General features: G+C 32.2%; 1 protein-coding gene across 1 annotated transcript in view; it reads right to left on the reverse strand.

Annotated features, from left to right (window-relative positions):
• LOC134714763 (3'-5' RNA helicase YTHDC2-like) overlaps positions 1 to 18312 on the reverse strand; it is a 36356-nt gene extending 18044 nt beyond the window's left edge. The window contains exons 1-20 of the mRNA XM_063576291.1: positions 18089 to 18312; positions 16972 to 17135; positions 16464 to 16554; positions 15754 to 15941; positions 14788 to 14990; positions 14132 to 14298; positions 13786 to 13888; positions 13395 to 13551; positions 13107 to 13161; positions 12424 to 12595; positions 12017 to 12152; positions 10772 to 10964; positions 7582 to 7751; positions 4552 to 4639; positions 3788 to 3875; positions 3252 to 3332; positions 2656 to 2738; positions 1934 to 2039; positions 1348 to 1467; positions 583 to 748 (exon numbers count right to left, since the gene is read on the reverse strand). Coding sequence (XP_063432361.1) covers positions 583 to 748; positions 1348 to 1467; positions 1934 to 2039; positions 2656 to 2738; positions 3252 to 3332; positions 3788 to 3875; positions 4552 to 4639; positions 7582 to 7751; positions 10772 to 10964; positions 12017 to 12152; positions 12424 to 12595; positions 13107 to 13161; positions 13395 to 13551; positions 13786 to 13888; positions 14132 to 14298; positions 14788 to 14990; positions 15754 to 15941; positions 16464 to 16554; positions 16972 to 17135; positions 18089 to 18126 — 2569 coding nt within the window. The 5' untranslated portion in view covers positions 18127 to 18312. The remainder of the gene's footprint in view (positions 1 to 582; positions 749 to 1347; positions 1468 to 1933; positions 2040 to 2655; positions 2739 to 3251; positions 3333 to 3787; positions 3876 to 4551; positions 4640 to 7581; positions 7752 to 10771; positions 10965 to 12016; positions 12153 to 12423; positions 12596 to 13106; positions 13162 to 13394; positions 13552 to 13785; positions 13889 to 14131; positions 14299 to 14787; positions 14991 to 15753; positions 15942 to 16463; positions 16555 to 16971; positions 17136 to 18088) is intronic.
• Between the last annotated feature and the right edge of the window lie 2062 nt (positions 18313 to 20374).

The following is a 20374-nucleotide window of genomic DNA, read 5'->3' on the forward strand; positions in this document are numbered from 1 at the left end:
ATTTTATGTCAGGGCCTTTTATAAACAGTATGGGTTTTCCTTATTGTTGGAGGCTGTACATTTGCCTAGAATTGCTTACATCCACATTTGCATTATGAAGGATAATTGCCTCATTGGTATTCTCCTTATTTCATATATACATCTTATTATCTTCTATTTAACCATATACAGTTGACCTACTGCTTACAGTATACAAGAAACAGAATCATGAAAATGTCATGGCAAAATGAATCATACTCTACGAGATGGATCTCTACACCTATAGATTACAAATGAGCTCTCATTAAGGTGGTACCTAACACTACAGGGAGATAACTCTGTAAAGTCAGCTCAACGTTTTAACTACGTTAGATTGTAAAGGAATATTAAGCTTCTCGATGATCAAAATTGGTGTTTGTCAAACTGCTCTATAACCAGTGTAATTTTTCTGACAAAACGGTTGGTTCAAAAACTTTTAAATTTTTATATATTTGTTTTAAAAGGGTCAAAGTAAATACTTTGACAAAATTTTATGAAAATTAAACGAGCCAAATTAATTTTAGGGAAAGTGTTGGGTACCACCTTAAGAAAACTCTTACTTACATGGATCTTTATAAGCCAGTGAACACACAATGGTAAGTATAGGATCTAAACACTTTAATACAACAGCATATAGTACCATCTTCCCAAGTCTTGGTTCTATAGGCATGTCTGCTAGGTGATGTCCTAATTCTGTCAAATCTTCAAAACTGTCTAATGCATCCATTTGCTAAAACAAAATTAAGTATGTACATCTTAGTTTTCTTTTAAATTCTAGTCCAATATTAAAATAGTATATCTTAATTTTCTGTTTAATTATAGTCCAATTTTAAAATAGCACATCATAATTTTCTTTTTAATTCTAGTCAAATTTTTTAATGGTTGACAACGTTTTTTTTCTTCTGTGTAGTGATTGTAATGATATACCTGACAATTCTAATAATATGCAAAACTATACAAATGAAAATTTGACTCATTTTTCACTGGACTGAGTCCATAAAAAGTGGTCTATATGGTAATCATAAATATTTCATCAGAAGTACTGAATATTTTACAAGCCATCAAAGGGAGGCTTCTAAGCAAATAATACTTTTTTTTTATAGAACAGTCATAGAACAGAGTCAAAAATTAAAATTAAAATTAAATACCTTTTGATATGCCATTCAAAAAAATAAATTGACGGGACTACCGCATGAACCTAAAACAGCTTTAAAAAAGTTCAAAAGAAATGCCAATTCCATATAGATTACACAATCCAACATACTGCATGGTTGACTATATATATATTTAGTAGATATATTTTGTTGATATTTATATATATATAATTACCTTTAAGATATGTACAGCATTCCTGGTGACTAGAAATGGTGGTGGTTCTGGTGCTTTCCCTAAGAAATCGGCTATACTTATATTAGCTGGAGCTAATAACTTTGTGTGTAGACATAACTCCTAAAAGAAATATCACAAGAATCACATTTTAGTCTTCTCTTTATTAACTTCACGACACATGTGGATTCATCACTCATTTTTGGTGAGATTTGTGTTATGCAATCTTCAGTTTAAATGTGTTTTGTTGACTGTTGTTGATCATTTCTCATTTTTAACTTTATGGTGAATCAAAGTATCTTTATTATCTAGAAGTTTGGCAATAAAACAAACCTTTGCACAATTCTAATTGCAACAACAAGGTGACTGATTTGTTATTAGTGGTTATACTTAATAACCAATATATCCAATACTTTTCATCTGGTTAAAAAACCTACATACTTTTAATTCTAGTTGGCAAAATATATGCAAGTTTTTGTTAATATTATCAACTATCCTTCTATTTACCTGTAGAGGATATCTGAGTATTTCTGGAGCAGGATAATATATCAGAGAGTTAAACCTAACAGTACTCATTACTTCTATTTACCTGTAGAGGATATCTGAGTATTTCTGGTGCAGGATAATCTATCAGAGAGTTAAACCTAACAGTACTCATTAGGTGATAACATGAACCTGGACGACATCTTCCAGCTCTGAAATTCAATTATTATTTTTATGTTATAGAAGTTAATTACTACCCAATGATACTTGTAACATCATAACAATGTGATATAAAGAGATATATTTTAAACAGCTGTAAGTATAAAAATATAAAATTATGTCAAATCAGAAAAAAACAAGAATGTGTCCATAGTACAGGGTGCCTCACTTGCACTATCATTCTCTATGTTTAGTAGACTGTGTAATAGGAGACAAAACTCTAATTTTGCATTAAAATTAGAATTATCATATCATAGGGAACATTTATACTAAGTTTCACGTTGACCAGACTTCAACTTCATCAAAAACTTCCTTGACTTTAACCTGAAGCAGGCCAGACGGACAAACGAACGACAAAACGTCCAGGTGGACGCATGACCAGAAAACATAATGTCCTCTTCTATCGTAGGAGGGCATAAAAATATGCCATTTTTAGAGTCTGTATGTTGGCGCCTAGATGTCTTTTTTTAATGTTATTTTGTTACATTTAGCATTAAAAAAGTACTGAATCAGCAAAAAAATCATGAACATCTTGTTTGACTTCTTCCCTTAACCAATAATCTTAAAATGGTTGCAATACTCATAATAGATGTTAGTAATACAACCTACCTTCCTCTCCTCTGTATAGAACTAGCCTTTGAAATCCAATTACTCTTCAACATACTCACATTCAACAGAGCATCAAATGTTTTCTGAAATAGATAAAATAAATCAAAAGTTGACATTAATTGCATATATAACAGATGATTTATTTTCATTGGTTTACACTTTGATATAGCTTGTTGTTAAGAATTTAAAAAAAAATATGACTTGTGTAAAAATATCTCACCAGTTCAATCATAATCTGAATTAGTATCAATTAGTTTTATATGGTCTCATACAAATACATCAAAGATATTAGACTTATAATTATGTATGCCAGACATGCTTTTCATGTATAAAAAAACTCATCAGTGACACTTGAACCAAAATAATAAAAAGCCAAATAAAGTATGAAGTTGAAGTGCATTTAGGATCAAAAAGTCTGAAAGGTTTTGCAAAATAAAGCTAAGGTATTATATTCCTGTAAGTGAAAATCCTTGGTATTTGGAAAAGAATCAAAAGTTAGCTAAAAGAGTTAGCTGCTAAATAAATCTCACCAAATAAACAATTTTTTAATCTTTGCTCCTATCTGATATTCTATTAAGTACTAAGCATTTATTTACCTCTTTGACTTTTCCTGAATCAATAACAAATACAACATCATTGATGGTAATGCTGGTTTCTGCTATGTTGGTAGCTAATATCTGAAAACATAGCATTTTTGTTAATTATGTTACATCTTAAAAATATGAAAACTGATTTTTTAGTTATTGAAACATCTAAATGGCGTCAAGCCAAAGGTGACTGAAATGACAGATGGAAACTTCAGACTGTAAGAAGAACTGTTTTACTTTTTAAAAATAATAATCTTTACACAAATAATTCATCTCTTAACTGCCATCAGATTAAAATACATTTCACATTGAGCAACATTTGTTGCAGACAAGATTAAAATCTTTTTAACAATCTTATTACTTAAATTTTGATATATCCAACAAGACTTGGTGCAGTTATAAATAAATACAAATGCAATGAGATTTAAATTTTTAAAAGAGAAAAAGTAAAAGTTACCATTTCTGAAAAATGTTTCTATAGGTCTATTGATATAGTTTTAATCGTATGAATTACAAGTTTGTATAAGTATTAGTTACTGACTTACAATTTTCCTTACACCAGTTGGTGGTGTGTTAAAAACTTTCTTCTGGTCTGTAGATTGCATGGCTGAGTGTAAAACATACATCACATATCTATAAATATACATAACTTCATTTATTGCATAGCAATATAATATTACCAAGAAAGTAACCAAAAGTTAGCGTGCAATAAATTCCAATGTTAATGCGATAAATCTTCAAAATTATGACATCATCAACAACAAAATCTTAGTTTAAACTATTTTTACTTTCAAATATTATACTGCTATACAATAAAAGGATAATTGCATGAATATTGTCCCTTGTAGAACATATATTGACTCCCAAGCTTGTGCAATATGAAATTCTACTCAGAACAATATTCCCCAATATTCATGCAATAACCCTATATTATTGTACATGTCCTCTTATAAAATTACAAGCAACAAAACACTGAGTATCATACATGCTTTTTTTTGGTGATCCAAAATATGGTATGGCACAAACCCTACCAGTCTTACAGTGATTTCTGAGAACCACAGGTTATATTTACCATGAACCATTTAAATTTGTAAAATCAAAGAAGGGAAAAACTTTATAAAATCCCTAGCAAATAAGCACATATATATTTTTAGTTTTTACTATTACAAATCATGTCTCTCAGTCTGGATGTTAAATATTATATTTTGAATTATTAATGATGCAAAATAATGTACATCCTGATCATCAGGCCATCTCTACTTACATTTAAAATCATGCATTCATTAATTCACAAATAACAATAACTCACTTATAATTTTCGAAGAATCTGTCTTCATAAATCAAGTCTCTTATTTTTACAATGTCATCATAGCCAGGCAAAAATATCAATACAGCACCTTAAATGAAATAAATATTACAATAATACTAAACTACATATATAATATCAGCAAACCTTATACTGTACTATATAATGATAGTACAACAAACATTCTTAAATATCTCAGGGTGTATACCTAAAGAAAAAGAATATATCTAAGTACAATATTGGTATTTTGGTTCAAGACATTGTTCAAAGTCGTTAGACTAATCGAAAGTTGAGAATATTTATATTTGAACTAATTTTGAAACAGTGCAAAATCTGGTCTGTCATTTTCTCTGGTCATTTGTTTGTAATATGAACTAGAAATATTTCTTAAACTCTAAAAACATAAAAATTGTTATTTTTTCGGCAAGCACTCATATAAATAGTAGATTGAAGATTTCAGTCCAACAGAAACCACCGTGTATCATCATATAGGGGATATAGGTACTAACAGGGCTTCCAAAATTTTTCTGAGCCAGCAGGACATTTTATATCTGATCCGAATTTTAATTCCTAGGACAAAGTCACAAAAGGCAATTATGGTAATCAGATGGCCATCCCAATGATTGACATTAAATTAAAATCGAAATTAAACTTTACTTTGATATGAATTTGATGTTCTGACATAAACTGTTAAAATTGGCATTGCATCATTCACAGTGTGCACATCAACGTGCTCAAATCTGCATTAGACTCTTTATTTGTGCAAAATGAAGTTGTCTAGAACTTTATTTTCGTTTTTAAAGTCACATTTTTCAAAACCGGATGTTGACTTGACAATGGTAAAACATGGACCATAAACGTGTACGTTAACATAGAACTACTGAGCGAAGAAGCTCTTTCCAAGTAATTTCTTCAACAAAATACTTGAAATGAACGTTAGATACAGGTATCCTAGCAGGTATCAATGGTACTTTTAGCATTTTTGAAGAAATGTAGGATGCAAAATTGAATTTCCTACCTGTGCACATGCGCACACGTGTTCTTGTTCATACAATGTAGTGCCGACGATTTTTCATTTAAAACCTTTTTAAATGATTCATCAAATCATGTTTATAAATGTATTTATTATATATTTTAAATCAATTAGATACAAGCTGCTGAAATGTACGAAAATAATTGGGAATGGACCGATTAATTTATACGATGTCCTGTACTACAAATAGTTTACCTGTCACCTGAACAGGTAGTTTTCAGCTGTCCAACAACTAATTAGCCTTGATTAAAATGAGAAAGTATTGAAGTAGGGGTTGTTTTGATAGTAATTAATCATCATGTCACTTTTATGACCGGAAATGTATGGCTGTTAAAGGCAAAATGTTGGGTCAAAAAGATAGTAAATTTATATGTTAAAATGACAGAAAAAGCCTTTGAAACTAAAATGTAGATGACCGTTTCATGCTTTGCCCAGCCGTTCTTTTACCAGACATTATACAAATGACCGGCATATATGACCGTTTTGGAAGCCTTGGGTACTAACCAAGCGGTTATTTTGATTATAAACGATAAGGAAAATCTTTGTTTTGTTCACAAAATACCAATGTGTACTTCAATCTAAACATGATTGTTGTTACAAGAAATGGTTTGGTCGTTTGTTGATGATTAGAGATGTCTTATTATTTCTGCAAAACAAGAATGATTACTAAAGACATGTGCAAATACTTGTCAAAGGAGTTGACGCTCGTCTCATCCGATATGATTCTATATTCATTGCAACTCTTTTCCTGATAAAAGGCAAATGTATGTGTGTAATAGGTATAGCTTCTCCAATAATTGGCGTTGAAATCTCTCAAGCATATGTTATTTTTTGATATTTTATCCTGAAAAGATGTGTTGTGTACGGTGCTTAGCCGAACAAATGAATCATTCTGTATGGTGCATAGTTAAGCTGCTGTACACCATACACGAAAACATTATTTTCATGCTCGTTTATTACCCGAAAAAATGTCAAGGAACGAGTAATGACAGATAGGTTTGTGATTGATAACTATTACTTTTGCCCTGTAATAGCTTTCTTTCAGATAAAACATGTAAATATCTAGACAACTGTATCGAAATTGAAAGTTGGTGTTGACATTCACATCTATTTACACATGTACAAGTTAATTGTTCTAAGTAAAATATCAAAGTTGTTTTATAAATAGGAAAAAATCAATGCAAAACTATTTGGGAGCAGAAATTTCAAATGTTGAAAAATGTACATTGAATATTGATAACGGAAAACAAAGATTATCGTTACCGTGTAAGGTCAAAATCGACCATGCCAGCTTGCTTAGTACCTTTATCCGGTGTACTGATGATACACGGTGGAAACAATTGTAAATTATTGTTTGCTAAGTATTTAGAGGCTTTAATTCCCTAGCTATTATAGCTTTTAAGATATAAGTAATTATTTAGAGGCTTTAATTCCCTAGCTATTATAGCTTTTAAGATATAAGTAATTATTTAGAGGCTTTAATTCCCTAGCTATTATAGCTTTAAAGATATAAGTAATTGTTTAGAGGCTTTAATTCTCTAGCTATTATAGCATTTAAGATATAAGTAATTGTTTAGAGGTTTTAATTTCCTAGCTATCATAGCTTTTAAGATATAAGTAATTGTTTAGAGGCTTTTATTCCCTAGCTATTATAGCTTTAAAGTAATTTTTTGGTGTTTAAAGCCATTTCACTTTTTGCTATATCACTGCTGGCAGTTTTTATTGTTGGAGAAAGCCATAGTTTGAACTTTTTGAACTGTACACATTATATTTTTTTGTTTTAACTTGTACATTATTATTCTAAATAGTTGGACTATAATATTTTTAGACTTGAACAATAAATATATTTATGTTTCATAATAATCTGAACTGATAAGCTTGAACACACAATACATCTAGTGTTTGACTTGTACATACTATCTTTACTTGTTTGACTTGTACATGGTATTTTTTTTATTATTTTTTTTTAACCCTGTTTGACTTGTACATAGTATATTTACCTGTTTGACTTGAACACAGAATTTTGATGAGAAGACCAAGTATAAGATCAGCATCCACTAATTCATCATCAAAGCTGTGATGATATCTACTCAGTAAATCTTTGTCCTCTGGTGACATGACATTAGAATCTAAATTGTTATCTCCCCCTGGACCCATTACAGGAACATCCCTAAAACATAGAAATAAGTTACTATAATAATTGTAGTCAAAAAACATATTTTCATTTGCTATATTACATAGATGAAGGTTTTGCAAAAAGATTTCTCAGCTTTTGGTCTAATTATTTGATATACCAGTATGTCTTCTCAGGGCCGTAACTACATTGAGGCAAATGAGGCAAATGCCTCATGTTTGAAATTTCAAAAAAAAAAAAAAAAGTTAAAAAAAAAAAAAAAAAATTGTTCATTTATTGTCCAATACTGTATTACTATAGTCTGGGTGTTAACTTTCATTTGTAAATGTCAGATTTTGCGATGTTGCATGTCCATTGATGTCCAGATATTATGCGAGAAAATATTTTAAGACTATACAATGCTACTGCTGACTGGACACATAATAAAAATGGTCGTTCCTTCATGGGGAATTGAATTTGATTTCAAAGAATACAAAACTGGGTTTTTTTTGCAGATAAAGACTAGATAGCTGACATGGTTTAAATTAAAGTAAGGCCACCCAATTCCTGGTATCAAATAATTTGAAAAAACCAACAATGTATTGCTATATGACCTTTTACATTGAAGCCCTGTTAAACTTGCATTAAGTCGTGTTCAGACCCTTAAACAGAAAATAAAGAAATATGGAGTAAACGTGCACGGGCCTTATCCCACAGATTATCAATGCATAGAAAAAATACAAATGCTCAACAGTCAAAGTTTTTATTCCTGTTCTTTATCTTGAAAGTTGCTTGAGGGTCTTCAACACTAAGAATCATTAATACCGTAAAACACGGTCAAGATGGTCCCTAGTGTCGATTTAAGCAGCATACCTGTCAACTCACCCGTTTTTTGCGGGTGACACCCGTTATTTTCACCTCTCACCCGGGAGTTTTTCTTTACCCGGCGGGTCCCGGGAATTTCTAACATTACCCGTTTCACCCGGAATTCTGACCTGAATTGTTTCCGGTATTTAGAAGTAATACGACCTTCGGTTTTATCGGTCTTTTTCTATAACCAAAAGTCAAAATGGAGGACTGTTTACCTGAGCTACGTAACGATACTTTCAACAAGCTACAAGATGAGTTCAGTGACTCGCAGTTGACCCCATTAGATGAACTTCCACGTTGCACTTCCCCTAAAACTGACATTGGTACATTTTGGGGAGAAATGTCCAAGTTGCATGACATTTTTCTTTACAAGCCAAGATTTTTTGTTTTGTCAAAACTTGCTAAAACATTACTGGTTTTGCCAAACAGCAATGCAGACAGTGAGAGGGCATTTTCTTAAGTAAAGAAAATAGCTACAGAGTTTTGGGCTGATCTTAATAAGGATACACTGTGTGCTCTTCTTTCCTGAAAAATGAATACACATTTGCATTGTTATGAACTGAAACCAAGTGCAGTTCTTTTAAAGAATGCCAAGTCTGCTACTATGGAATATAACAATAGTCTGAAATAAACTTGTATACATGTTCTAGCTGTTTCATATACATATTGACTATATAAATTATATGTAAACATATTTTTGTTCTTCAATTGAGCCTGCAAAATGTCGTACGCGTTATGACCTGAGATTTTTTTTCTCAATGCAGGTCATGACCTGACTTTTCATTTTCAGAGGTTGACAGGTATGAAGCAGTATATTTTAAAAAGTATTTAGTACTTAAATGCATGATTTTTATTAGTTATTAGTGGCTTTGGACTAGCTGTCAGATAACTGTGAGTACTCTCAGATCTGTTCATTGTGTCTTTTTGTGTCGGGATGTATAAGTACCTGGCCACGTCTACTTGTATGTTTGTCCATCTGATGAGTTTGAGCCTTTTTCAACTGATTTTATAGTTCGTTGTTTATTGTACTGTTATACCACTGTCCCATGTTAGGGGAAGGTTGGGATCCCGCTAATATGTTTAACCCCGCCACATTATTTATGTATGTGCCTGTGCCAAGTCAGGAGCCTGTAATTCAGTGGTTGTCGTTTGTTTATGTGTTACATATTTGTTTTTTTTCTTTAATTTTTTTACATAAATAAGGCCGTTAGTTTTCTCGTTTGAATTGTTTTACATTGTCTTATCGGGGCCTTTTATAGCTGACTATGCGGTATGGGCTTTGTTCATTGTTGAAGGCCGTACAGTGAACTATAGTTGTTAATGTCTGTGTCATTTTGGTCTTTTGTGGGTATTTGTCTTATTGGCAATCATACCACATCTTCTTTTTATATTAAAGTAAAATACTGCACTGTCACTATATTTTTAATCTAGTCATTTAAAATCCCCAAAGTCTAAGCACAATACAAGACCAGAACAGACAGTAAGATCTGGTATTGATGATTATGAGAATTACGATATTTGCTTCATCCTACATATCGGCCTTTTAATGGTGTCCCTAAAACCTAAAAGACTTGAAGTCTTAAATTACAATGAATCTTTGTTTTTGCTTTGAGACCAGAATATTGTCGGAAAAAAATAGCTAAAAATTCAATATGTTTCAATGTAAGAAAGAGTCTGAGAAACGCTCAGAATGCAGATTTTGCGTTAATTCGCTCAGAGCTTCTGGGGGCCTTAAGCGGCCCCCAACCCCTCGCCCAAAATTTTTGAATATATTTTGCCTCACAATTACAAGAGGCTAGTTACGGCCCTGCTTCTATGTCTAGCATGTGATTGAAAAAATATAATTTAAAAATAAAAATATAAAATAGACATAATATGAAATAGACATATGTGGTAACATATAGTGACCTAAAGTTGTTAGTTTCTGTGTCAAATACTGTAAATTCAGAAATTATTGCGTGCATTTATTATTGCGATTTTGTCATTTTAGACTTAAATGCGATTTTAATTTTTACGATTTTGAGAAAAATCTTGGTTAATTCATATAAAATATTTAAAAATGCAAGTTTAAATTATTGCGTTTACAACTCAGTCGCATTTTTCGCAATAATAAAAACCTCTCATTAATTTCTGAATTTACAGTAATATCTTGTGGAGAGTTTTGTCAATTGCAATCATTCCTGCTTTTTTTTAAAATATATACTCACATGTTTGCCTCCAACAGTTCACATATGTCTTCATGCTTGAACTTATGTGCTAGATAAAGAGCAGTCCAATCATTGGAAGCTTTCACATTGATATTAGCTCCCAGATTCAGTAGCTGTTCCACTACAGATGTAAAGCCCCGACCAGCAGCTATCATTAGTGGTGTTATACTGGTATGGCTGTGTTGGTAGTCAACTGAAAACAGACATAACAATGTAACAGTAATGTGTCTATGGTTGTAAAGCCCTGACCAGCATCTATCATTAGTGGTGTTATACTGGTATGGCTGTGTTGGTAGTCAACTGAAAACAGACATAACAATGTTACAGTAATGTGTCTATGGTTGTAAAGCCCTAACCAGCAGCTATCATTAGTGGTGTTATACTGGTATGGCTGTGTTGGTAGTCAACTGAAAACAGACATAACAATGTTACAGTAATGTGTCTTTGGTTGTAAAGCCCTGACCAGCAGCTATCATTAGTGGTGTTATACTGGTATGGCTGTGTTGGTAGTCAACTGAAAATAGACATAACAATGTAACAGTAATGTGTCTATGGTTGTAAAGCCCCGACCAGCAGCTATCATTAGTGGTGTTATAGTGGTATGGCTGTGTTGGTAGTCAACTGAAAACAGACATAACAATGTTACAGTAATGTGTCTATGGTTGTAAAGCCCTGACCAGCAGCTATCATTAGTGGTGTTATACTGGTATGGCTGTGTTGTTAGTCAACTGAAAACAGACATAACAATGTAACAGTAATGTGTCTATGGTTGTAAAGCCCCGACCAGCAGCTATCATTAGTGGTGTTATACTGGTATGGCTGTGTTGGTAGTCAACTGAAAACAGACATAACAATGTAACAGTAATGTGTCTATGGTTGTAAAGCCCCGACCAGCAGCTATCATTAGTGGTGTTATACTGGTATGGCTGTGTTGGTAGTCAACTGAAAATAGACATAACAATGTACAATTTTTATGTCAAACCACATCCAAAGTTTATTTAGTGGTATTATACTAGTATTGCTGTGTTGGTGAAAATGTAGTATGAGTTTTTCTCTTTGTTGAAAACCATACAGTGTTCTATAGTTTCCTATATACTCTCTTAATTTGATTTCTGGTGGATAGTTCAGTTATAGATGATTTTAGGTAAGTAGTTCTTGTGATACGAGTGTTTTACCATGCTCTTTGATGCAGAGGAATATTAAATAGTTCCTTTTCAACAATTATTGATCTTATATCCTACATACCACTGACATTTTCACTGAGAATTAAATGAAATATTTGTGAGAAGACATCTTCTTTTCCTGTTAACCAGGCTTCACTCAGCAACTGATCCAATTCATTTATTACTCCTGGTTCTAGGTTCTCTTTTTCTTCACCTAACTGTAAAACAAACAAAAATTATTTCCGTTTAATACAACAAAGCATAGCCATTATTCAAATAATTTTTTTTTTACTAAGTGCATTTAAAAAAAATGCTTTATGAACAAATGGATAGCCTGACTGATGTATCAAGTGAGAAATGATGGTAGTTATTCTTTTCTCAACAAATGCCTGTCCTATTGCAAAGTGGTTAAAGCAAGTCAAACTTATTATTTCTACAGCTATTAATCCACTGAAGACTTATACTATGACCCCCTACACTAGTTCATACCTCTGTAATGTTTTCAGTATTACTGTGTATAACCTTGTCCTCATTGTCGTCCTCTAAATCTTCTTCATCAGCACAAATCTGTGAACACCATTGTTTTAGTTCTTCATTTTGTTTTTCCACTTGATCTTTTTCTTTCTTCAGTTTATTCATCACTTTGTTTGTATAACCAGACCTTAATTACAATTTTAGTCATAAACAAGTTATCTATTAAAAATAGCATTTTTTTTATTGCTTATAAAGGTTGTTACCGATTAAGCCTTAAACCAGACCAAAATCATATTTGCCTACATGTTACATAATTAAACATTAGCAGTTTTCCATAAAACATGATTATCAACTGGAATCCTTAAGGGATTCTAAAGATATCCAGCATTTCTATTTAGAATACAAATTTTAAAGATAAGGTCATGGCTAGCTGAAACCCTGCTCCGAGGGGCGTGATTTCCCCTTCCCATTGGTGTAACTGGGCTGTTTTCTGCTCTTTTTGATACAATCCCATTTTCAAATTTCTATCCTATATTTTGGACAATGATGTGCTTGCATCTTTTGTTTCTGATTATTATTTTCTATTTCAAGCCATTAGCATGAAAAGAAAATTTATTAAAAAAAAGATCAAAAGAAAACACAAACAGCAATAAATATTTATTTCTCAACAATGTGTGGTATTAAGCCAACAATCTTACCATTTTAGCACATCTTCTAAATAATATTCCTTTACTTCAAACAAACTTCCTGGAACTGAAAGAGGAAAAGTCTCAATTGGCATATTGTGAAGGAAAGACAATAAATAAAATAATGGGAGATAACTCCAGATTTCAAGAACATTAATAATAAGATGGAAAACTTCATAATTTTAATTATATTATAAAGGAAAACTCAAAATTGTTTTTTCATTCTAAAACAATTTTTCTATACACTTATAAACTTACATTTTCTAGTTTATATGCTATATAATTCTTATTGGGTCTCACCTGACACTACAGGACAACCATTCATATATTTAACAAACAAATCAATGTTTAATGCTGCACTCATCAAAACAACTTTCAGACCAGGATACTTCTCAAGTAAATCTCTGACTGCTATTAACAGAAAGTCACTGAATCTGTCTCGTTCATGTATTTCATCCTAAAAATAAATGCAAGAAACAAAAGATAATTTCACATGCATTTCATAATATTCTAAAAGTTACTTACATTTGCAACTATGAAGTGATTTTAGAAGTGGAATCTTAATCTTACTGTTGCATCAAATGAACTTACCAAAATATGCATAACCTTTGACATCATATCTATTTTCCACAATGTATAATATCTGTTATTAAATACTTACAAAATAACCAAGGACAACAAATAAACTTACCAAAATAATGTGTGTCACCTCTGACATTGATTCGGTTGATCCCATCAGAGTTCTTAATAATACACCATTAGTACAAAATGTCAGTAGTGTCTTGGGAGATACTCTGAAACATATCAAAAATTTTATTTTTTAACAAAAGCTACAGTAAGATTTTTCAAAATCTTCCCAATAATGTTTTAATATATGACATATATTACTTTATTTACATATGTATGGTATATTTCTAATATTTGAGTAATTTCCTTGCTTCTTGAGATCTTATCTTTTTATTTATCTTAAAAACTTAAAAGATTTTTTTTCACAGAGAATACAAGAGTATGCAAAGCAAAATATATATGACACTTACTTGCTTTCCAATCTGATCTGATATCCAACAGTCTGTCCAATTTTTTCTCCCCTCTCAGCAGCAACTCTCTCAGCAATACTAAGAGCAGCTATTCTTCTGGGTTGTGTACAGAATATTCTACACACTTTACTTTGCTCCTGGCAATAGTCTAAAATCATCTGAGGAACCTAAAATAAATGCAAAATTAAATTAGTCAAAAGCTTGTAATTTTGTAAAATTCAGCAAAACAGAACCAAACACAAACTCATTCTGTTACTCTGTAACTTCATAGTAGACTCACATACAAAGCATCAGCTCAATATGTGTAGGCATTTAGAAAAAAAAACAACGTTTAAAACAATTATTTTTAAGAGATTCTCAAACTTCAAAGCAGTTATTTTGCCAAAGTTAAGCTGAGCCGATTCAAACATATCCTTGATGTGTAACTCATCATAGAAGACTCAAAATCTTCTCAATATATGAAGGCGTTTAGAAAAAAAAGTCTGTATAAATCTTCGTCGAGGAGTGACGCATAAGAGTAAACTTATATGGTGTGCACCAATATGTGGAGGCGCCATAAAAATACATATAACATCACACATTTTTAAGCTTTTTATACATTTATTGACCCTTTATAGTGTGTTTGAATATTTATAGTTACAAGTGAAATAAGTTACCTGTGTAGTTTTACCTGACCCAGTTTCACCAGAAACTAAGATGGCCTGGTTACTGTTGATAGCCTCCATGATCTCTGCTTTATATTTAAATACAGGTAAAGTTTCTCTGAAGCTATCCAAATCAGAACTGCCACGCTCTGGTGGTATTTGAGCTACTCCGTTATTTAATTTACCAATTGTTGTCTTGTTCAGTTCTTTTGTTACTGAAAAATCAATTTCATATTTCTTCTTCAATTTACATTCTTACTTCAAAGAATATAAAGGTTCAATATAGCTATGTAGCTAACAATGTACATTATAAAACTGTTTACTAAAACAGTTTTAACAAGTATTGGTCATAAATTTTCTTACTTTTCTTCCTGTTTTTACTTTTTGCTGAAATTTATGACTATTGAAATAAATGAAACTCCATCACAAACTGTTTTCCTAGTTTTAAATTGTTATTGACAAATAAAGGTTTTTATTCTAATTTTTTTTAAATATTAATTTAACCTAGATCACAACTTTATACATGTGTAAATTAAGTTCATTATAGATAGCAAAAGACTAAATTGCAGACTTGAACTCAATTATCTTTCTCTCAGAAAGTTAGTGACCTCATACAGCAGATGGATGTATGTAAAACATTTTTTTTCACATGACATGAAAAATACCAGACTTTCGACAGTATTATCACTGTTAAATATGTTATTTGAATATTTCAAGAAATGTAGATTTAAAAAAAATAAAATATTGATTTGCCCACAGTTTTGTTTCCATTAAATTCACCTTACCCTCTATTCACAGTAAGGCTCATTGTATGTTTCGATTCTTATCAATGTTTTAGGTGTAGTTTAATGCTTTGATAGAGTATAGGTGTGCCATGCAAATATTTCATGACAACCAACTTAATAAACATCTACATGTAATGCCATCAAAAATCAAGATTGTGAAAAACTTGAATGAGATATCTTATGAATTTCTAACCTTCATTGACAGAAATTCTTTCAGTTTTTGGTAACAAGTCTTGTCTTTCTTTACTTGTGAGAGGAAATCTTTGAAGAAGGCTATGTATTTGTTGTCTTGAATTTCTGACCATGTGAAGACTTGCTGCTGATTGAGTGGCCAAACTCCCTTCCTTCTTATAAACAGTAAGGTATCTGCTTGACCTTTTCCTATAATAAGAAAGTGGTAACACTCGCAATGATCAATTTCTTTAAACAACACAATATTCTAAGATATGTCAATACTTTCAGGAAATAGATTTGTTGTTATTATAAAAAAAGATGTGATATGATTGCCAATGAAGTCTTTAACTCAGTGGTTGTCGTTTGTTGATGTGTGACATATTTTTTTTCTTTCATTTTTTGTACATAAATTAGGCCATTAGTTTTTTCCTTTGAATTGTTTTACATTTTTCATTTCGGGGCCTTTAATAGCTGACTATGCATTATGCGCTTTGCTCATTGTTTAAGGCGGTACAGTGACCTATAGTGGTAAATTTCTGTGTCATTTAGTCTCTTTGTGAGATTTTCTCATTGGCAAGCATACCACATCTTCTTTTATATATTCACCACTGACTAGATGTCCTTTGGGTCTTTGTGATCTTAAGTTACTGCCACATTGATTATTTAAACCACATCAACTTTTATTCCTACAAATATCCTAATGTGTATATGACCCAACAACAGACTTACCCACTACTTTTTGTATGAAATCCCATTCCCTGACACAGCCTATGAACATAGGCTCTTTCTGTGGCTGTTAATGAAGATGGAAATTCCAGTACTACAAAAAATATTAAAATGTATTCAAGAGATACAATGTTTTAGATTTATGAGTTTGACTATCCCTTTGGAATCTTTTGTCCCTCTTTTAGTTTAAACATTCAATAACATTTTGTGTATCATTCAGTTTAAACCATACAAAACTTGTTTGTGTATCATTTATCTTAATTCCTTATCATCTTACTGTGAATTATTTGAATTAACCATGCAATACCTTTTTGTGCATCATTTAGCTTGTACCTTTCAATACCTCTAGGCTGGTGTATCAATTAGCTTTAACCATTCAAAACTCTTTTGTGTATCATTTAGATAAATACCTTTCAATACCATTTTGTGTTACTGTATCATTTAGCTAGTACATTTTTATACCTTTGATTACTGATTTGTGTATCTGCATTTAGTTTAATCCTTTCAATACCTTTTTGGGTATCATTCAGCTTGAACCTTTCCACTGCCAAATGAACAGAAATCTTGACTTCTTCTCCTATACATATTTCTTGCTTAAGTTTTGGACCTCTAAAACTATCACCACTACTACAACTTGATGGTCTTGGTGATGAACTGTTTTGCCTTTGCATTATTCTAAAATGAAAGTTACAATAACACTTATTATTAAAAGTTCTTCACCTGAAAACTATTGCAGTGTAGCAAAATGCAAACACAACAGTTGCCCAATTTGAAAGCAAAATCGACCCTCCAAATATTTTACAACTTGGGTATTAATATTTCAAAAAAGTTTAATCTTCACAAAATCTTAGCCCACTTTATTAGAATGACAGTAACAAATTTAAAAGTATGTGGGTTGGTTGTTTTTATGGCACATATACTTGTAGTCCAAATAATTATGACGTCTTGAAAGGCTATTATATTTTTTTTCTTTGACGCCTTACTTCGTCGAATAGCCTTTCAAGACGTCATAATTATTTGGACTAATATACTTGTTGCAATTTGGAGAGTCAACTATCCATATATATAAATAACATTGTATATGGAATGTAGACGAAGATTTTCACATACTTTAATTATAAAAAATTTACATGCACATCAGAAATGGAAAAAGACGCAATTTAATCAGTATATATATTGCCAATATTGATGAATGATGGTGCGTATTGGTGGCTGGAAAACACAGGCACTTGTTTCTGTCAATATGGGGTTTACTATCAATACCAGTATAAAAAAAACACGTGTTTTTTTATACTGGTATTGATAGTAAACCCCATATTGACAGAAACAAGTGCCTGTGCTGGAAAATGGTAGAAGAAATAAGTATAATAATCCTTAGATAATTCCCATTCTTCTTTAGGTATAGAATACCATCAACATTTTGAAAACCTCACTCTGGCGCATGACTGACTGAGCAAGGTAGCTTCAAAGTTAATTACAATTTTTCTGAAATTTTTGAAATTTATCAAAGTCTAAAATTTTATTGATGTCAATGAAACAGATGCCTGTGGACATAACGTGTGAAATCAATTATTAAAAAAGAGTCTTATTTGGACGGTTATTTAGAGAGCTACCTTCCTGCAATATACCTTTGCAAATAAGGTCCTGTTCCTTTAGACGAATCCATTATATTGTTTCACACACAAATGTTGTCTGCTACACGGCATCCATTTTATTATCTTCGGAATCCATATCAATTTTGACCAATTTCAAATATATAAATTGTAATGTTATAACTGTTAATTTAAAGATTAAACTGTACGAATTTCGTGTGAAAGTACAATGTTATATATTCAACTTTTAAATAGTTATTTCATATAGGAAAACCCGTTATTTTAGAAGCATTTGATTTCCTATCCCATACGGTCTTGATAAATGTGAAAGTAGAAACTTCCGGTCAAAGTACCATCCGGTTTTGGTTTTGGTTTCTACTTGATAAAAACAAAGAAACAATTTTATTTATTAATGAAGTATACAAAGAATTTCGGTAATTTTAAATCTAGTTCTTGTCCTTAAGTAAAAGAGGGACGAAAGATACCAAAGGGACAGTCCAACTCATAAATCAAAAACATCGACAATAAAGAGCAAGTAGATCTAATTCTCCTAGACTTTTCAAAGGCCTTTGACAAAGTCCCACATGAACGACTACTGTACAAGATCGACCATTACGGTATTAGAGGAACAACATTAAAATGGCTGAGAAACTTTCTGGAGGACAGACAGCAATGTGTACTTCTGGAAGGAGAATCGTCAGAAACCTCACCAGTGCAGTCTGGAGTCCCACAAGGTAGTGTGCTTGGTCCGCTTATGTTTCTTATCTTTATAAATGACCTCCCAGAGTATGTGTCATCTTCAAATGTTAGACTTTTTGCAGACGACTGCGTCCTCTACCGACAGATAAGAAGCGAAACGGATGTGAACACACTCCAAAACGACCTGGATGGACTTCAACAATGGGAGGCAGATTGGCAGATGGAATTCCACCCCCAAAAATGCCAACTCCTCAGAGTAACAATAAAGCGGAAAATAGTCAAGGCAAATTATAACATCCACGGCCACATCCTAGAAGAGGTGGACTCTGCGAAATATCTTGGCGTCTCAATACACAAAACATTGAGTTGGAACAAACACATTGACAACATCGCAAAGAAAGCTAACTCCACCCGAGCTTTTCTTCAAAGGAACATCAAAAGTTGTCCTAGTAAAACAAAAGCATTATGTTATCAAACGCTTGTAAGACCACTCATGGAATACTCTAGCACCATCTGGGATCCATCTACTAAGGACAACATAAACAAATTAGAAGCTATACAACGTCGATGCGCACGATTTGTTCTTAATGACTACAGAAGAACGAGTAGCGTAACATCAATGCTACAAGCAATAAACTGGAAGACACTACAGGAAAGAAGAGCTCAGTGTAAGGTCATCATGTTCTACAGAGTAGTACACGAACTGATTGCAGTACCAACAACGAATTTACAGCCAGTAATATCAACAGTAAGAGGACACAATGAACGATTCCTCGTTCCTTATGCCAGGACTCAAGTTTATCGTCACTCGTTTTTCCCAGATACCATCAGAATCTGGAATGGACTGCCACAACACATAGTAAGCTGCACAACCCTTGAATCATTCAAAAGGGGTGTGCAAGTGGTCCAGCTTCGATAGATGTACAACCTTGTTTTTATCGTTATTTTAAAAATCACCGTTTTCACTGTAGATAATCCGCACTTACCGCACATTTGTTGTTCTCACATCGAACATGTACATAAAACAGTACGATAATACTCCCCTGGGAGGCCTGTACTATAAAGGAAGAAGAAGAAGAAGAAGAAGAAGAAGAAGAAATCTAAAAACAACTGACAACGCCATGGCTAAAAATGAAAAAGACAAACAGACAAACAATAGTACACATGACACAACATAGAAAACTAAAGAATAAACATCACGAACCCCACCAAAAACTAGGGGTGATCCCAGGTGCTCTGGAAGGGTAAGCAGATCCTACTCCACATGTGACACCTGACATGTTGATATATGTGATAACAAATCCAGTAAATAGTCTAATTCGGTAGGTCACATTCATGAAAGGGAAGGGGATTGTAGTTCGATGTGAGGAACATATCCAATATCATTTTTGAAACAGTTATTCCATAACGGTCAACCAACTCGTGATGGCGTCCGTAAAATTTATGAAGGGATGAATTCAACTTCACCATTTGGAACTCTGTTTAGGAATTCATCTACAAAACACCAAAAAAGAGTTAATGATATATACTTTTTTTCTTCAACAGCTGCAGTTCAATTTGTAACAAGACAGCATGAATTTTAAAATTGCTTGTCTCCACTGGGACTCCAACTTGGGACCTCTG

The sequence above is a fragment of the Mytilus trossulus genome, chromosome 4, assembly GCF_036588685.1.
Source record: "Mytilus trossulus isolate FHL-02 chromosome 4, PNRI_Mtr1.1.1.hap1, whole genome shotgun sequence".
In the NCBI taxonomy this organism is placed as follows: Eukaryota; Metazoa; Mollusca; class Bivalvia; order Mytilida; family Mytilidae; genus Mytilus; species Mytilus trossulus.